Genomic DNA, 20,033 nt, shown 5'->3' with positions numbered 1-20,033 from the left:
ACTGGTATCTGCAACTGGCAAAACTGTTCTCCCACATTTCCATCTCTAATGACTACAAAAAATGTGATATTTACATTAGTTTTATTAGATTGCTGCACTATTTCAGGCACGTGTTACATATGGTGACAGTCTACATATTCATCACTGAAATGAATCAATGTTTTACAATGTTTAGATAGTACTAATGTGGAACACCGTCATCATATAACACACTTTCTGGCCCTTTCCTATACTTGTACTACCTATCTGCAAAACTTATTTCTCATTTTGCTAAGTTTTGGCCTCACTTACAAATCAGGCTTGATTTCCACTCCAGCTGCAAATGTAAGCCAGTCATATTGAGGTTTTAATTCTGATTCAACCATTTAATTGTTCTAAAACCCTGCTTTCTTCAATGGTAAAAGGGGTGGGGGAAGATGGTACCAACCCAATAGGGTTGCTGTGAAGATTATATAAGATAATGCATATGAAGTGTGCAACACCTACAAAAAGAGCAATTTCATGTGACTGGCTCAATAATGAGTAGTTATTATTATTCACTATTGTCCAAACCCCGTATTTCTGTTTAAGTTGGCAGCACCCCTGTAAGTGGTGGAGAGATGCTGGAGTGTGTGGGAGACTACTGGGAATGCTGGGAGATGATTCAGCAAACTTAAATTTTGTTATATGACACAACAAGATCCCTACTAGAGTCCCTAACAACAATCTATAAAAACAAAGGTAAGATGCTATAAAGCCACAGGATTCCCTCTTCACAGTAAGGGTATGAATAATATGGCATAATAGTGTTCAATTTTCTGGGGATTGAGAAAGTGGGGTGCTCATTTTAAGCATGCCAGGGAGGACTATAGAAATGAACAGTCATTATATCCACTGAGTGTTCTATCCAATTTCATTCAGGAGGCAGCAGCTTCTTGGAAATATTTTATTTGGCTGTAATGAGTAAATAGATACAGTGTAATGAATATTCATTCGTACATACTGAAGTTTGTAAGAATATAAAAGAGCCCAAAGAGCCTTTAGCTTTTTTTTTCTAAATTGACTTGGCATGTACATTTGAATATTGATGGATTCCCTTTCGGTCAGTGTTCTCAATGGGGGTCAATTTTGCCCTTGAAGGGGCATCTGGCAGTGTCCGGAGACATTTCTGGATGCTACAACTTGGGATGGAGGAGCCTACTGGCATCTGCTTAGTAGGGATGCTGCTAAATATCCTACAATGCATGGGACCATCTCTACAACAGTCATTGGACCCAAATGCAAATAATGCCAAGGTTGAGAAAGCTTGCTCTAGCTAATACCTATTAAGAATCCAATGGGTTTGAAATCACCCACAGCCCAGGTGTATCTTGAGGAGAATCAAGGGAATGGTGGGCTTTTTTTGTCAATATGGCCAAATCTTCCTAGTGTCCTATATTGGTCTCACCCCAAATTTTAAGTTCCCTAATTCATCTATAAGCATCCCCATTAATTAGTAGTATGGAGTTCATATCCTCATGGAAAGAATGATGAGTGACAGATACTGTATGTGCCAAGATTATAGTTTACAAAGTTCTCTATATGTTACTTTACCTACTGGGGACTTCAGCACTGAGAGTTGCTGGGCTTACGCACAAAGGAGTGCAACTAACCATCCACACTTAACCTTTAACCAACCAAGACACCAGCGTTTCCTGGCTCAGGATTTCTAAGCAACATCAGTTCCCATGGACAAACAACATATTACTCCACAGTAGCATAAACGTACAAATTAGTTCCCAGGTAAAAGTTATAGGCACTATCTTTTTATTCTCTCCTCCCACAAAACTGAAAATATATTTCATGCATCAAAGAATATCTTCTCTTACAGGAACCCTGCAGGAGCTGCTGTGAGGGCAGTAGCCAGGAACATGGAAAATACTCTAAGGTTGAACATGTATATAAAGGACATTACTTTGAAGCTTCTGATTCTGTACTTGGGCTCGTCTCGGTGCTGCTGAAGAGACTCTCGGGGAACTCTGTATTTGGAGTACCTCCCATCGGTTCTCTCGGATAAACTGTGGGAATCCTGGAAAAACAACAACACATCTAAACTGGTGGATGAAAGAAAAATCAGCACTTGAAATTAGAATAAAAGTATTGGTATGGTATGCATGCATATGAGCATAACCAATGGACACAGACAGTAGTGGCGTGAGAGCATGTGCTGGGGGATGGGGGCAGCTGGGGAGAGGTCAATGGGGGGAAAAGGAGACTTATGTAATACTTTAAACAATACATAATTTAAATTTTTAAAAAAGTACTGGTATGTAGAAAATAAACAATTAAAGTTTAGAGAGATACTTAGGGAAACCATACGTTGATGAAGAAGAAAAGGGTCACTTTGGATGACACGATAAAAATAAACCAGGGTCCCACATTGGTTATTTGCATTTTATTTACAACTAGTCCTGGTGCCAATCTGAAATGACTGACACTGTTTAGTTGAAAGGAATAAGTTCAAGTAACAGGAAGTTTTCCGAAGATGATCATTAATGACATCATGCCACTTCCCTAGTAGTACCTGGCATCAAAAAAAAATTTTACCTTTAAAACTAGCACCCTATTTTTCACTAATTATTAAATAAAATTTTACTTTTTAATTAGTTTAACTATTATAGCACATAGATTTTTAAATTTAAGGATATCTCATCTCACCTCAAAAGCAAAAGGGTAAAAGATTCAGGTAATAAAGAAATAAAAATAAAAAAACACAAAATTTCCTCAGCTGATGTCTTTCTCTTTCTCTCTCTCTCTCTCTCTCTCTCTCTCTCTCTCTCTCTCTCTCCTCTCTCCCTCTCTCTCTTCCTTCCTTCCTTCCTTCCTTCCTACTTTTCCTTCATTTTGGGGAAAGAGGATAAAATACAACAAATAGTCACTATAGCCATTTATTTAGACAATAACGTTATGAATTAGAGAGAAATTAGAAAATTACAATGAGGGCAACTGATTTTTGTATGTAAGAAAAATCATCTATGGGACTTAGTTCCCCAAATAGTGCCAAATTAGAAGGAGTATTAAAATTCCAAATTTCTCATTTTTATGTAAAAAAAGCTATAGCCCCTGTAAAGTTAAGAATGAGTTGCCCAAGGCTAGGCAATTTGTGGTGGATGGGGGTTGGAACTCAATGCTACTCCCTTTCACCATTACAAATATGTAATACTTAAATGTGGGATTATAGAGCTGAACCACTTCTTTCAAAATGCTCCAACCAACTGAACTGGCCAGGGCTCTGTGAGGAACTTTAAAAAACTATAGTAGGTAAATCCACACATGTAATTAATTGAATTTTTAATGAAAAGCTTTGTGGTTAGAGTTCTATCAATAAATGGCATGGGATATAAAATCTAAAATTCTATGCAGATTTCAATTCACATGTCACAGTACAGGGATAACCTGTGCACCATCATCTCTCTCAAACAAACAGTATTCTGAAAAATTGAAACTCAAAAAAGATAATTTGTAAATTAAAATTGTTTCTCACAAAAGTTATCTATTGTCAATGTAATGTGTAACCTTTTTTAATTCGCAGGTATTTCTAAATCATAGTTAAAGCTTCCGAGGGCCAAATGAGCTTCTAGGAGTATAGTAAGAGTCTCTATTTTCCTATATTGTGCTAATATATGCCCCATTATTTTCATCCAGACGTCACAAATGTCAATAATCTCTGATAAGATAGAGTGTGAAACGTCCCAATCTTTTTTTGGTCTTTCCTCCCTCCTTACAATTTTCTTTGCACATCAGAAAGATGTCAAGTGTTCTCACTCAAATAAAAATACTGAAAGAGACAAGCCAACTCTTTCTTACTCTGAAGTCCTTGAAACCTTCTAGTAGGCTCAGTTTCTCAGGCACAGACTCCAGATGGTCTAAGGCCACGCGGGTACTCTGGAAAAGAAAACATATGGAAACCAAACATTATAAAAAATTTATTAATACTCTCAGAACCCAACAACTAAAATTCAGTTGTACCACTGGTGTAAGTAGTTCAAGCTGTAGGCTTAGAAAATAAAATAAGAACAGATAGAATGGTATTTCTGGGATAAATATATCTTTTTAAATCAGAAGAGTGACTTCCTTTTACAAAGTATATGAGATTCATTTGCAAGACTGACTCAGAAATGAAAACTCTTCCTGGACAATTGCTTTCAACTGATATTCTATGGAACATTTCATATTAATATTAATTTGCAAACCCGCTTCAGTGAATATCAGAAATAAACCACAAGGTAATACCAAGAAATAGATGAATTTGCAGTTACTTATCTATGAAGCACATTAGAGATCCTCACATGTTGCCATTATAAAGAAGAAAAGAGTTCTCAATGATTATTTTAGTTAAAAGGAAAAGGGGATGGTTTTCAAGACATGGGAGAAATATCTGAAATTAATATTTGTGACAGGAACAAAAGATACTATTATTAATCAATTACTTACACAGTCTTTTGATTAGCTAGTCACTAATTTACACCTACCAATATAAACACTTAGAGGAAATTATCTAAAAGTTATTTTGAAGCCAATGTAAACTAAGAGCTTAAATCATAGAATAATCCTGAGACTAGAGACTGTATCATATGCATTTCTCTATTTTTATTTTGTTAATCCTCACCTGGGGATATTTTTTCCATTGATTTTTTTTTTTTTTTTTTTTAGAGAGAATGGAAGGGAGGGGAGAGAGAAACATCTATGTAAGAGAGACACATTGATTGGTTGCCTCCTGCATGTGCCTGGACTGGGGCTCAGAATGAACCTGCAACCCACATACATGCCCTTGACTGGGAATCAAATCTGTGACTCTTGGTTGTGCAGACTGACACTCTACCACTGAGCCATCCAGTTAGGGTACATATCTATATTTGTAGCCCTGTCACAGGGCCAGCACATAATAGGTAAGTAATAGATACTAGCTTTTAAATTTAAAATTAAATCAACGACAAGTCCCATGGCTGGTGCACGAGAAGTGGAGGGTCTTACGAGGACCTAGACATGAGTTTGCATAGTGTTGTTGAGAAGTTAGTGGCCACCTATATTCCATGTGCCCTCCCACATTTCTCATGTGAATGCTTCTGAACACTGCACTATGACATGTGTCACCTCTGGGATGAGACAATTAAGAGCCTGTGTGCTGGGCTCTTCCATCCTAGTCTTTGCCATGAGATCCTCGGAGGCCTCATGCTCCAGATGGCATAGCTGCAAGATAGAGGAGAGCTCTCAGCCATACTGGACTTCATTGGAGTGAGACGTCAACTTTTATTGTATTAAGCCATGAGATGTCAGGGACTGTTAGACACCAATGCATAGCACAGCATCAATTATTGCAAATCACACCTATAATTTCATAATTCAATTGTAGACTAATCAGGTAGTCACTGGCTTTGGGGGGTGGGGAGGAGAGTGGAGGCTCCAAATTATGAGTATATGAAAGTTTTCTCCCTCAGGGGAAGTTCAGTTTTTCTGAAACTAGAGAAGATTAGAAACTGGTGTTCTCATTACTTTGCATACCCACATTCACTTAATATTCCTATTTTAAATCTCCTATGCTCTCCAATGCTATTCTCTGGCTTCATCTTCAACCCAAAGTTTCTCCAGAGAATACTCCTATGTCTCTGCAGGGTTTGTGGTGGGGCCAGGAGGGAGACAGAGAGTTAAAGATCAAACTCCTCCTTGCAGATACTTCCATTGTACTCCTTTCCACCTCTCCTCCTGTACCTCCAATTCAAAGGCCTTTGTGGAATTCTGCCTGGTGATGATATTGGCTTTCCAATGCTGTCCCCTTCACAGTCACTTGAGTTTCAACTTCTGTGTTCTGAGTCACTTGACCATTTTTCTTTCCATGTTCTTCAACTTTGAGTTACCAATGTCTTCTAGTTATCCGTGTGTAAATCAAGGTTTCTATTTCTTCATATTCTTATTTTTCTAATGTTATTCTTTGAGAGAAAGGCACAAACACTGGTACTTCACCACTTTGAAATTGGAAGTCATGTACTGTTTCTTTAAGTTCCGAATATTTTCCTTTTCAAGTTCCACTTAAAGTATTCAAGACTTTGCTCCTCCTGCTCAACATTATATTCACCTCTTCATGTGTAGGAAAGATTCATCAAATAGCATGTTTCTTAACACAAGCCCCAATATAGAGGTTTAGGAGTGCAAGGAGTCTTAGCCACCATCGATGCTATATGCATATAAACAGTAAAACTATAAATTTCCTCAAGAAGTATCTTGGCCCTTGAACAATATAATATAAATCAATGCATGTCATTTAAAGCAAAATTTTAGGCCTTGAATAAAATTTTCATAAACAATTATTCCAATAGACTTATGGTTTTAAAATTTTATTTCCCTATTTTTATCCCATAATTTTTCACATTCAGAAATGAGCCTCTGAATCTAGATAAAATGTTAAACTCATTTTGTTATTAAAATAAGGAAATGATCTTTTTCCTTACTGTAAAATCAAACATGTTATGCATATAGTTTTGCTTAAAAATTTCAGTCAACCAAGTTACTGCATCCACACAAAAATGATGATACTAACACCGTCTTTTCTTTTTGTAACATTTAGCACTAGTACAGCACACTACCTGTCCACAGAGTGGCTTTCATACATTTTGGCTGAATAAAGACAAAGGCAGAGTTACTATGTTCTATACAAACCACTGAACCTTGGCCTCTTTATTAAAAATCCAAAAGCAAACGTTTGCTATTGCATTTCTTTTCTCTAGTACAAGGACAAAATCAGGTGATAGAAACAACAGTGAAGTTCAGAAATCCTGTCTATTAGGCCCTGTGGCTCTTGCACCAAACTCTATGGAGTTGAGCAGTTTAGACTGGTCCATTACACATTTTTCTGTAGTCCTCCCTTTGTTTCAGATTACTGGGAAATTAAATAATATAGCATAACAACACAAATAGCAGCAATTAGGAATAAGAATGGGTTTTCACTGCTATTCTTAGGTTCTTGTTTCTTGTAGACAAAGCTCAAGAAACAGATTTAACCATAGGAACATTTTAGTAAATACACTTCTTTTTGTAAAAATGCACATGTGTATTTTCTTATGAATGTATAACAACTGCCATTTTCTTATAGTGCTGTTGGAATAAAGTGTTTTGAGGTTTAGATGACAAAGAAAGAAGATGTTGTCTATATTTTTATTTTAAAGTAAGCGTGTGCATTTTTTGGCACTACACAGATATTAAATAAACAAGGCTATGGAGCAGTTTATTTGGGTTCAAAAATGCAATTCTATTTCATTTGGAAAGAGATCCACTGCAAAATTTTCTTGACAAATGGCTGAAAGATGGTAAGAGGACCTGAGTAAACAAGTTTCAAGGAGAGGAAGGGTGAGATCATAAAAAGGAGAGACTGTCTGACTTTTTGCAGCGGTGACTGTGTCCAGCACAGCTGCACTGGCTTCATAGGGCCTTCTTCTCATCCAAGCTGCGTAAGACACTCACTGGGACCAAGCTCAACGGTAGCAAAGAACAGGATGGCAAAGCCATTTTGTTGATGTATATTCTTCAAAGAGGCCCAATGCTCAAAGGTGTGTAGATTTCTTGGACTACCAGAAAAACCTTCTATTTCTAGATGGAACTCTATAAGAGAGGGCAAAAGATCAGACACCCACTTAGAAGTGTTTATGTGCATCTTGGGGTAAGAGGTGCATAAGGCTTATTAAATTAAAATACCACCTAATGTGGCAATATGACATCAGTGCCTATATGTGAGCTAAATTACAGAAGAAGTTTTGTCAACAAATTATATTTTGTTGTTTTGCAACACGATTCCAGACCTTCTTTAAAAAGCAAAAATTTATAAAATTTGAGAATAGCATATCTTCATTGGAAAATTTGGTAAAGAAGGCTTTTAGGGTATTTTCTCTCATTCAAAATAATCTCTTTATTTCTGTAATCCTCACTTAAGGATATTTTTCTATTGATCTTTTAGAGAAACTGGAAGAGAGAGGAAAAGACATGAGAGAAACATCGATGTGAGAGAAACACATTGATTGGACATGCCCTGACCAGGGTTCGGGCTGGGGAGGATCCTGCAACCAAGACCCTTGACCAGAATCAAACCCGGGACCCTTTGGTATGGAGGCTGACATTCTATCCACTGAGCCAAACTGGCTAGGGCCAAAATAATTTTTTTAAGTTATTAACTACATGAAATCTACAGAATCTGTCATTCCAGATTATTGCTTTCTTATTTTTTAGATATAACCAAGTTATGTTATAGTCAACCCATGACCTTATTGTTAGCTTAATTTGGGGATTTTTTTTAAAGGAATAAGTTGAAGGAGAAAGGAGCACAGAGGGAATAAAGAATCATATCTCTTCTCCATGAAATACTTGAGATTCCCTCTTTAAACATTTTTCTTGCCACCCCCTGACATAAGAGAAAAACAACATACCAAGAAAAATGGGGACTAGCTTAGTGTTCTCCACATGCTGAACAATGAATTAGACCCTTACAACTGGTCTACCCAGAGGAGCGTCTTGAGATCCACAATCTAATTTCTGTTAAAGCCATCACATGAATGTCTTAAAACTGAAAGTAAAATATACTGAGAAGGAAAAAAAATTAAGAACATTTGCCCTCAAAATGTAATTATCTATACTAATAAAAGGGTAATATGCTAATTAGACTGGACATCTTCTGGATGTCTGACTTCCTTCCAGACAAAGCCATGGTCGCAGGGGCCAAGGCAGAGGCGGTTAGGGGCAATCAAGCTGGCAGGGGAGCAAGCAATTAGGGTGATCAGGCTGGCAGGGGAGCAAGCAGTTAGGGGCGAGGTCAGGCTGGCTCGGGGGAGCAAGCAGTTAGGGGCGTGATCATGCCAGCATGGGGGAGCAAGATGTTAGGGGCAAGATCAGGCCGGCGTGGGGGAGCAAGCAGTTAGGAGGAGATCAGGCAGACAGAGGAGAGCAGTTAGGGGGTGATCAAGCTGGCAGGGGAGGGCAGTTGGGGGTGATTAGGCCGGCAGGGGAGGGCAGTTGGGGATGATCAGGCTGGCGGGGGAGAGCAGTTGGGGAGCGATCAGACTGGCAGGGAAGGGCAGTTGGGAGTGATCAGGCCAGCAGGCAGAGGCGGTTAGGGGGCAATCAGGCAATCAGGCAGGCAGGCAGGCAAGCAGTTAGAAGCCAGTGGTCCCGAATTGTGAGAGGGATGTCCGACTGCCGGATATCCCCCAAAGGGTCCCAGATTGGAGAGGGTGCAGGTCGGGCTGAGGGACAACCCCTGCCCATGCATGAATTTCATGCACCAGGCCTCTAGTCTGTTAATAATAGGCAAACAGTATAAGCAGGATTTCCTGGAAGTGAGTGAGTTTAGCAATGCCTACTAAGGTGGCAGGTTAAAGAAACTAAGCTTCTGGATTTACTGGTCCCAGACATGTGTTCCAAGCTGGCCAAGGAACAGTGGTGAGTGGAAAGTATGCTGAGCTGTAAATAAGCATACCTGCTCATGGATATGCACAATCTTTTAATTACACAAATTAAAAGTAATGTTATGAACTTGCAGTTCCAGTAACGTCCCCTACTTGACTTTTGTCATTTGGGAAATATCACTTTTCCCTTCCTTTCTAAGCTTCAGCCTCATTCATTCATTCATTCACAAAATGAGGATAAGTCATGATTCCACACCCACAGGATAGCTGTTATATCAGATAAGCACATGAATGTGAAAGTGCTTTGAAAACTGGCAAGTAAACAGGTATTAAAAGTGCACTGACTCTGTGAGGTACCATCAACTCTAGTAACTCAAATACAGAAGGCAGGTCAGTGACAATCTAAAATTATAGCTAATAAAGATTAGTTAACAGAGTATAAAGCAGAAACAGGGCAAACTTAATTAATACTATATCCGATATTTAGAAACATATTCACTGTTTTACAGACATCATCCAAAACATAAAAGTAACAAGTGTAATGGCACATAAATTACTTTTGTAGATTCTGTGCCTTTAGTGGAGACTCTTTCCTCTCCAAGTCTCCTTATCTGGTGAAAACTAACCCCCCCCCGCCACCCCCACAATATTATGAGCATTTTCAAGCATACAGGAAATCTGAAAGAAATTTACAGAGATGACCTGTATATCTACCACCTAGAGCCTACTATTAACATTTTGTTATATTTGCTTTATCACACATTAACCCATCTATCTATCCCCACACCAATACATTAACACAACCTATTTTTTGATACATTAGCACACTTTTCCCTAAATACTTCAGCATGCATATCATTAACCCCACTTGAATATTTCTTTTAAAATGTAAATATTACATATACTGAAATGTGTCAAATCTTAAGTGACTGGTTAACTTTACTATCTTTCATCACTTCAGTGAAGGCAAAAGTCAAATGTGCTTGCCCATTGCATCATGAGCCTTTCCTGTGTGACCTTGAACAGAGTGCTAATGTTACACTTCTTTGTGTGACTATTTGACTACTGTTTGCATTGACATCGGGTGGTGAGTATCATGGGGGTGGGACATGTCTGTCTCGCTCACCAGTGTATCCCCAGCACTTCACACAGTTCCTCCATAAAGAGGTATTGCTTCTTGACGAATGGATGTGTCTTACTCAATAAAGGAAAGAGTTTCATTCCTTTGTGCAATCTGCAAACATTTACTAATGCCTACTCAATACATGGCACTGTTCTAGAAGTGAGCTGAGGGAAAAACTGTAAAATCTTAATTATTTTTAGGACAGTTATAAAGTGGGCATGGGCAAGATCCTAGAGAGCCTTTTAGGCCACACGAAAGATTTTGTGTTTAGTTCCAGACAGGCTGGGGAGCTGTTGAGCAGGAGAAACTGAGACCCACCTCAGAGTGCCATTTGGGTGGAGCTCCAGGAGAAATTTATTGGGAGAATGTACTGAACCTCCAGAAGGCCAATGGTGCATTACCAAAGCCTCTCGATTTACCCCAAATCCTCTTACATCTCAAGAACATGCATAACATTATATTATTTAAATTAATCAAATAATATTTTTATTTGTAATAGAAAGTCTTCTTTTTAAGGACAGGCAGCAAGATATAGTGAAAAAGATCAGTGGTTAGAAATCAGGAGTTACCACGTTATACCGCTCAGCTTTCCCATAACCAGTATGAACCTGGGGATATCATTTAACCCATGGGCTTTGGTTTCCAAATCAGGAGAAGGGAAAAGCGGGATCTAAAGATCTCTAAGACTCCTTCTAGTCTAGCTTTAGTCCACTGTAGCTTTACTTTCTTTCCGAATCAGATCGGATCTGGTTTTTAAGCTTAAAAATTTGGAAAGAGGGCAAAAAATTATTTTATAGAGAGGAAATAAAATAACGAGGAAACCATATACGGGGTTCTAGAGATTAATATTTACCCGAGAACATCAGTCGGGTGGGAAACCTTCACCCTTCAGTGGCAGAAAGCAAAACAAATGATTGCATAAGGAAACCAGGAAGGAAGACATTCTTGTTTTCTTAGGTATTTGCCCATCAAATTACCAACTCCAAATAATATTTGTCATTTTGTATTTTTAGAACACACACTTCCAAAAGCAGACAGAGAACGTGCTTTTTCTCCCCCTCCCCACACTTTGTAACTGTCCTAAAAATAATTAAGATTTTATAGTTTTTCCCTAAATACTGCTTGCTAATTAGCTTCAGTTCTATTACCATAAATGTTATTCCATACTTTTGCTGCTCTCCTCAAAGCTTCTGTGCCATTGTTACCTTGCACATGAAGATCCATATATCTAGAATGTTCTCTATATACTGTGTAGTTCAGCTCACTGATGTTCTCTGTGCAAGACCTGGCTTGGTAACCACCTCCTCTAACAGGACAGTTAAATGCACGGACTCCTGAGCCAGTAGGCATGAGTTGAGTTACCTACTGGCTATGTGTCCCTAAAGAAATTCCTGGACACCTCTGCAGTGGGACTCAGTTTCCTCATCTGTAAGTAAAAATTATAATAATACCCATAGTGCAGAATTATTGCAAGGATCACATATACTAATACATGTAAAGTACTTAGAGCAGGGTGGGGCACAGGAAACAATGAACACTAGCTATAACTACAATGAGAACACTAGTTATTGTTTTGTAAACTTCTCACCCATGTCTGGGTTAGGAGCCCATCCCCAATGCTTGCTATGTACATGAATATCTCCCATCACATGTGTAATCAATTCCCAACTGTGTGTTTACTTGTCCTTTCAGTATATAGTGAATTTCTTAGAAGTAGGACTATATTTTCCCCTATATTTCCAGTGCTGAGTACTTCGTATTATACATAGTAGATTTTAATTTTATGAATGGAACCTTCTTAATATAAAGGTCAATAAAGACACAGACGTTAGAAATATGAGAAGAAAAATACAGTAAAACCTGAATATAATGGACTAATTTGGGTGATGGGGTGTCTGGTATTTAATAAAGTGGGTTTTCTGAATACATATGTTTAAAAATTGACAAATTAGTTTGTTCAAACTTATGTAGACACATTTGTGTAAATAAAATTATGTATGAAAAGTTTAATTTCATAGAGAAGTTTTTTTATATGTATTATAGTAATTTTTCATTTATACTGAAGGTCTAGTAAATGTATGCATTTACCAGCCACCACGAATAAGACAACTGCACACAGCGGGGGCGTGGCTTAGTGCACGTGGGAACATTGCTGACACAAGTTAAAACTGCTGGAGAAAGTCACGCCAGGCAACAACAGAACCAATTACTGGGAGCGATGCATTGTGATCACGTGCTAATCATTTGAGGAACATTACTTACCAGGGGTGACCCTTGAATTTAAATATGTAGACTATGGTTGTAGTTATGTAATATTTATGTCGGCGAAATTATGACAGCATTTTTTCCAACATATGGCCTATTTGCTAACATTTGTTAAAAATAACAGTGAGTTAATAATGAAAAAAATAACCTGTTAATTTAATTATAAGCAAATCTTGGTTAAAAGCATTTTTAAAATTAACAGGATATTAATTTTCAATATGACATATAGACCGGGAATTTTGTCTGTTAAATCAAAAGTCTGTTAAATTGAGGTCTGCAAAATCAAGGGTTTACAGTATAGCACAGATTATTTTTTAAAGATAAAATTTAAAAACTGACTGTTTTTGAGGACCGAGAATGCTTCTAAATAGACTCAAAATTGAAATAATATAAAAAAAAAACTGGAAGAGACAGTAAAATTGCATCAAATGGTCTACCGTTAAAGAGACAAAGACACGAACAAAACCTTTTTGTGGACCTAATTTGATAAAGCAGCAGAATGTGATTTGAAGAGCAATTTGCTTCCTGCAGATGAGATGACAGGGGCTTAGCCAGGCTAAGCCATGACGGGGACAGGACAGAGGGCAGACACTGGGAATGCTAATCATTTGCCAGATACTGCAAAGCCCTGGCCCCAAGGTGTCAAGACACATTCAAGTAAGCAATTCCATTTGCATCTTCCATATTTAACATGGAACCGAGGGGCCCCGATATGGAACTCTGAAAAGGAGTAATTGTTCTGGTGAGGTGGTATCCAGGCTAATTTACTTAAAAGCATCTTGGTGAGGTGGCCATAATTAATCTTCTCTGTTCTCAAAATAAAGGGTTGTTTTCTTTTTCAGAGATGCCCTGTGTTCTCGAGGAGAATGACAGAACAAAGTGATCATTTTCTATTGCTCCACACACAGCACTTGGATGCTGGAAGCGCATGTGAACAGTTAATCCCCCCACATGGATGAATTTCTGGTGACAGACAGATCAGATCTAAATAGAAGTCAGGTGAGGGATTTTATTTTTATCATTTTGGCTTTGAGACTTAATTCAAAAATAACTGAGATCAACTCTGCCTATACTTTTAAAGTTTGCTTTCATAAATTAATCCTTTTTTGAACACTTAGAAACACTCTTTTGGATCTTGTACAAAGAATTTTCCTGGCCGACTGCTGCCAAAGTAGTGACTGTCCCGAATAGTTTAAAGCCATCAAAAATTCAACTCTACTATCTCGTAAGGAATCCCAAGAACCAATAATTTGAAGTTACAGCAATGCATTTTGGTATACAGCTCACTAAAGGTGAACTCTAAGTAGGTGGAGATATTCTGCTAAGGGATGTCCTGATGGCTGAACAGAAGGGCATGAGGGGACATGTGCAAATGTATAGATAGATAGACAGACAGACAGACAGACAGACAGATAGATAATTTAAATATATACTTATATATATTTAAATAAGAGCAAATGCATATATACGTGTGTGTGTGTGTGTGTGTGTGTGTGTGTGTGTGTGTGTGTGAGCCAGTTTCTGACTGCTTAGCCATTGGCTGTGAAAGATGGAGCAGGAAAGCAATGGGCAAAATCCAGCTCACAGTATTATTTGGTGAGCAAATTCACCTGACATTTGCCACAACTGACTGTTTTCCTGAAACTTTGATTGCTAGAAAGTTTCCGTCTTCTTTTTTTCTAAATGAAAGCCATGCATTCATTCAGTTGGATAACAATGGCGCTTTGTGCCCTGGTGGTTAGTATAAAAAGGAGTTGGTCTTGCCAAAACAATTTGAAATTTTGCACTGAGGCTCCCCTGCTCCCTGCCTCACTTCATTTTAACATACTCAACTAAAACAAACAGTTCTGTAGCCTTTACTAGACACATTTTAAAAAATAAGTAGCCAAAAGCATATGACTTTGGACATTTAAAATACGTTATGAGAACTAGAAAATATGCACTGCTCTGGAAATTAGTCAAGACTACACGGAACTTATTATACAGAAACTGGATAGATATTCAGTCTTTCCTTTATCCAACAAGCACTTAGTAAGCACCTGCTATGTACAAATCAAACTATAATATCATTATATCAGACTTCATTCTGCTCAAGCTGACCAGATTGAAATCAAACATATTTTTTTGGTTCCTGAATGGAAATAAATTATTAGGGCAACAGCAAGAGATGTGTATATTATATTCCAATTTTTCATTAACTGTTTTCTCACCCCACTAAATTGGAAAATTTTAAGTATGGGGATTATGCCTTGCTGTTCTTTGTATCTATGGTGTTAATACATAATAAATAAATAAATATTTATTATATTTGGTGCTATAATTGCTTCACGGTCATCTAGTAGTTCTATACATGAAATGCTATTTTAAAAATTTGCTAATGTGAAAGATTGGATAATTTGCATTTGATTTAAGAATAATCCCATATGCTGTTAAGTGAATCTGGGTGTGTAAATTCTGGGATACACTGTAAATGAAATAATGACATTGCAATAATAAGATTAAATTATGTGAGGACTCCTGCTCCCCACATTTTCGCAGAATATTCTAGGACAAAACACCCATGAGAAGTATCAATGAGAAAGACTAAATTTGAAGTATTTTATATTGCTTTCCCTGCCATCTCCTTCCCCAGCCCTCGCCACCAAACTTCAGTTGGAGACCAGAGGGGAGAGCTTTGCTCTATATTATTTCTAAGAAGGTGCAAACACAGGTATATATCTCAAAGTCATTCAGAGCCCTACTTGAAGCATATACGCTCTCTCCCTCTCAAACTTAGAGGAAATCCAGTGCTTTAAAGAACTTCCTGGAGATGCAAACAAGATGGTTATTGATAGTGAAAACTGGGCCTATCAAATGTACCGTAATATCACTTGAAGTTCATTGTAACTTGCACACTGTGAGGACCACAGGAGATTCATTTGTAACAAAAACAAATAAACAACTTAAAATAAAAAGGTGGGAATACAGAATGGCAGTTTGCTCCCAGATCCTGGACAACAACAATGTACTTTTGCTTAATTTTTAGTATATCGGGAAAATTAGTAGTCACCATTTACTAGTATTATTCCGTTCCAAGTTTTTAAACCAATAATTTAGCTGCTGATAAATAATTTGGAGAAAATAGAGTAAAAAATAACTTTATTGTACATTTTAATGAGAATTGAAACATATTACACATTCTCTTGGTTTGAAAGTATGACTGCTATGGACCACTGAATAACTGTCATTCACAATCCTGGAAAACACCATTTTCCAAATCCTGATTCCAGATTTCAAACATGTTTCTAATGAGTTCCAGTTTATTATCACTTCACTTCTGGTTCGTTCTTCTTGCATTTGCATCTTCAAAACACAGTATTTCTAAAACTGTGACAGCTCCTAATATTTTTAAATTGATAAGGCCATCTTCTTTACTGAATAATTTAATTATTTTCATTTTCAGATTTCTAAGCATGAGTGACCAAATGAAAAATTTCATCGCTATATCATCTTTTCTTTCCAATCACATTGTTATAAATTTGATTTTAATATTTGCCCACTTAGAAACCATATGAAGTTAATCTTGGTGCACAAACATAACAAAAGATGAATGAGTACTGTCACACATTCTTTTAGCAAAATGGGCTGGTTCAGGCCCTTGTTGCAAAATACTGCATGATGAAGTCCTTCTTGTTGAATAGCTAACTGGATGAGAGTTTCCAATTTCCTTTTTGTCTTTAGAAATATAGTGTTCATCATTGTTTCTTGAGTTTGCAAAAATTCATCTAGGATATTATCATTTGAAGACTCATAAACTGACTTTTTACTTATATAATCACTTTCACCATCATCATTAGTATCTAGGGTATCACTGTCTGTCTCTTTATATTCATCTTTTGATTCATCTAATAACTGTGAAATGTCTTTCTCTGTCAGTTTTCTTTTCTTTGTCATTATGTGAGAAAATGAGAAATTCTGAATTTCAATATGAGTTCAATAAAAGTAATAATAATAATGGAAAAGATTTAAAGACTTCTTGAAAAAGAATATAATATTTTGTTGGAAGGTACTGCTCCATGGCATTGCTAGATGTCTTGTGATAGCTTTTGTCCCAGAATATCTGCTCAAGGATGTTTGTACAGCAAATAGACTTGGAAACTAGAGACAGTGTCTCCGTCTAGGGCAAGAGTTCGATAGGGTTTTCTACAGCTGCCTTTATAAAATCGGGGGTTGCATAAACCCAGGGCTCATCACATATAACACAAATTCACTGAGTGTGCACCACCACCTGGACCCACTTCCACATTGTGCCTACAGGACTTGGGGAGCAAAAGGAACCAATGCAAACATGTAGCTCATGGGGCCTGTTGTACTATGAACAATAAAGTCTTTGTCTGGTGTCTTCTCCAGCATCCATGAAAGTGTGGTCAGCTAACTTGGTAGCTTGCAAACAATGTAAAACCTCAGATTCTTGGTTCCTGATATACACTGGACAGCACAATAAGTAAACTGAAATATTATACCATAGTTCACTTATTGTAACATCCTTCTTTGTGGTTCTATTATTCCTTCATTTCCATATTATTTTAGTCTTTTCTAGCAAAATTCAAAACAATTTATGGATAAAATAAAATAATTTCTAGAATTATAAAATAAGAAAATGTTTCAACATCAAGATCCATTATGCATCTTAGGTTTATAACAGGGTTCAACAGACCAATATGGATTTTTCAAGGCAGATGAGTTTTTTACTATTTTAAAAAAGGAAAATTTCTCTTTGTTCTTTGAGAAATTAAAAAAAGAAAAGAAATAAAAGTAAAAAAAAAAAAAAGTCAATTCTTACCAAAAGAAATAAAAATCAAGACTGGGTATAATTGATGCTAGTGGTATACCGAAGGTTAAACCACCCTGAAAAGCTCTTTCTTTGACTCTTATCTTCGCTTCTCATAACTCTCTTCATCTTTGTAATGACGGATTTCTCCTCTCTCTGAGCCTAGGAAAACCACTTTTGTGTGTGTGATATGAAGTCTGAGAGTTCATGAAGTACTTGCCCTACACAGCCTTGCAAGAGGAACTATGCTCCATAATTTGTCCTTTGCATGGAGTAGTTGGTTGTCGCATGTTGAATGGAGAAATGAATAAAAGGGGTACGTGTGAGGGGATTAACAAAAAGGTAATAAGAGCAGAAATGAGAAAGGAGAGATGATGGAGTTGGGTAGTTTACATAATCTTAGTCGACATGCCAAAAGCAAATTGACAAAATTGCCAGTTTATCCAATAAAGAACTTATTTACAAAACAACTTGTTTTTGTCACTGTTCATAAAGTTTCCAAAGAAAGTTTTTACAAATTGGTAACTTTGTTAAAATAAGAGAATTAGTGAAGTGGCGAATTCATGACTGGGCAAATTTGCCTTCATAGTAAGGTATACAATAAATCTTAAGTTTTAATAAGATGCTAAAATTAAGTACCCTAGATTCTTGGAATTTAAGGAAAATGTTTGAGAAAGAATCTTACTACTGTTGTTTTGGTAGATTAGGAAAAAAAAATACTGGGGATAGAATACACAGTGGTATCAGCCGAAAACACAAGAAATTAATTCAGTGGAAATAAACAGCACCAAATTCAATAGACATGAAGGCAGAGTAATACCAGGCTCTACAGGGTGGACATTCTTAAAAGGCCCATAGAAGATGGCCGGATGCAGTGATTCTCAACCTTGCCTTCTCATTAGCATTATCTGAGAAGCTTTAAAAAATACTGGGATTTACCCCAGGTCAACTGAATCTGGGGGTGGGAGTGTGTTGAATGAAAATGATTAGGATTATTAAATAAGGACTGTAAATCTAAATTTCTCAGAGCTGAACTTTGAAAAAACGGAATTGAATTTTGGAGGTAAAATCTGTATAACATAGAGTGCCAAGATACATAACCAGCATCGCACAACTAGGATGAAAATTCAAATGTCCTGAGTAATGAGCCAAAACTTTCCAGTCTATATCCTGCTCTTGAGACTGGTGAAGGTGATGCATACATAAAGGGAGAATATTTTTAAAAATTAGGAAAGGACTTTTTGAACCACTATCTCGTTTGGTCTTCTCAGCAACCTGTGAGATAAACAAGACAAGCATTGGACCCATTTTAGAGATAACCGAAATTGGGCTCAGAGAGATTCAGTGAGTCGCCCATGTCAAAGTGCCAGGACTCACAACCAGGTCTGCTAACTCCCGGCCCACCACATCCAGATTATTCTCTAAGAAATCTGGAGTTCACCTGGCTTTTTCCTTACCCTCTCACTCAATTCCAACATGTCTTGGAACAAATACATTCTTCTTCAAGGAAAAACTAGTGTCTAATGAGGAGCTCTGAGGTATTACCAAGCAAAACAAGTTCTGAGAAATAAAGAGTAAATATGAAAACAGGAAGTTCTCTGAAAAGATGTAAAGGGAGTACTTTATAGAATCCAAGTGTTTTAAGTCAGTGAGTTATCTTTAATATGCTTCTATGGTTAACATCTGAGGACAATAAAACAAGCAAGTCAAAGATGTCCCACTGGCCTTTGCTGTGGATACAGGGAGAGAGTGAGATGCTAATAGAGAAACACATTGAAGAAGCTCTAGAAAATCATTTATGGAACACCAGCTATGCAAAATAATTAAGAACAGAGCCTAAAGAGAATAATGGGAAGGGAAGGGCTATTTTGATGGTTTAGCCTTTTACTCTTTGATGTTTAAATACAATGTAATTGGGGCAATGATAGGTTGAAATCATTTACTAATGTTAAATAATTAACATAAGACAACTTTGGATATTTATATTAACAGTGCTAATAGTAAAAATTTATATGCTCTCTAGCCTTTCATCTGAGATCAAAGTTTATTAAAAGCCCTTAAACTTTATAAACACTGTGTGAATGGAATTAGAGCTGGTATACAGATGCATGATAAAAAAACATAGACTGAAGCTTTTAATATCACTGAGCAAGCTCAAGACAGAACTGGTAAGGCAACCTAGGGACATGCCAACTCTCCAACATTCAAAATGAAGAAAACCAGATCAAAGTGGCTTTATGAAACTCCATTCACCATTGAGTTGAGGGCATGTTCTGACAATTCTGAATAGGGTCCAAAAATGTCAGTGTCCTATTTATGAGTCTACTTCTTGTCCTGCTAGAAGTAAATATGGAATCTGGTTGCTAATTATCTTCCTCTTCACTTTCTGTAATTCATTAGACACTTGTAAAGCGTTCCTGGCTTATGTCTT

The 20,033-nt window shown here is 37.1% G+C and overlaps 1 protein-coding gene across 4 annotated transcripts in view; it reads right to left on the bottom strand.

Moving 5' to 3' along the window:
• CEP128 (centrosomal protein 128) overlaps positions 1-20,033 on the bottom strand; it is a 364,379-nt gene that overhangs the window by 17,727 nt on the left and 326,619 nt on the right. For 3 of the 4 annotated variants that reach the window (XM_028155817.2, XM_054715853.1, XM_054715852.1), the window contains 2 exons: positions 3,826-3,903; positions 1,934-2,047 (listed from right to left, as the gene is read on the bottom strand). In XM_028155817.2, coding sequence (XP_028011618.2) covers positions 1,934-2,047; positions 3,826-3,903 — 192 coding nt within the window. Of the gene's footprint in view, positions 1-1,933; positions 2,048-3,825; positions 3,904-20,033 lie in introns of those variants that run through there. The other variant, XM_054715854.1, reaches the window with a different exon arrangement.

The sequence above is a fragment of the Eptesicus fuscus genome, chromosome 5, assembly GCF_027574615.1.
Source record: "Eptesicus fuscus isolate TK198812 chromosome 5, DD_ASM_mEF_20220401, whole genome shotgun sequence".
NCBI classification, from domain to species: Eukaryota; Metazoa; Chordata; class Mammalia; order Chiroptera; family Vespertilionidae; genus Eptesicus; species Eptesicus fuscus.
Note: the sequence above shows the minus strand (reverse complement) of the source record. Positions and strands in the feature narration are given on the sequence as shown.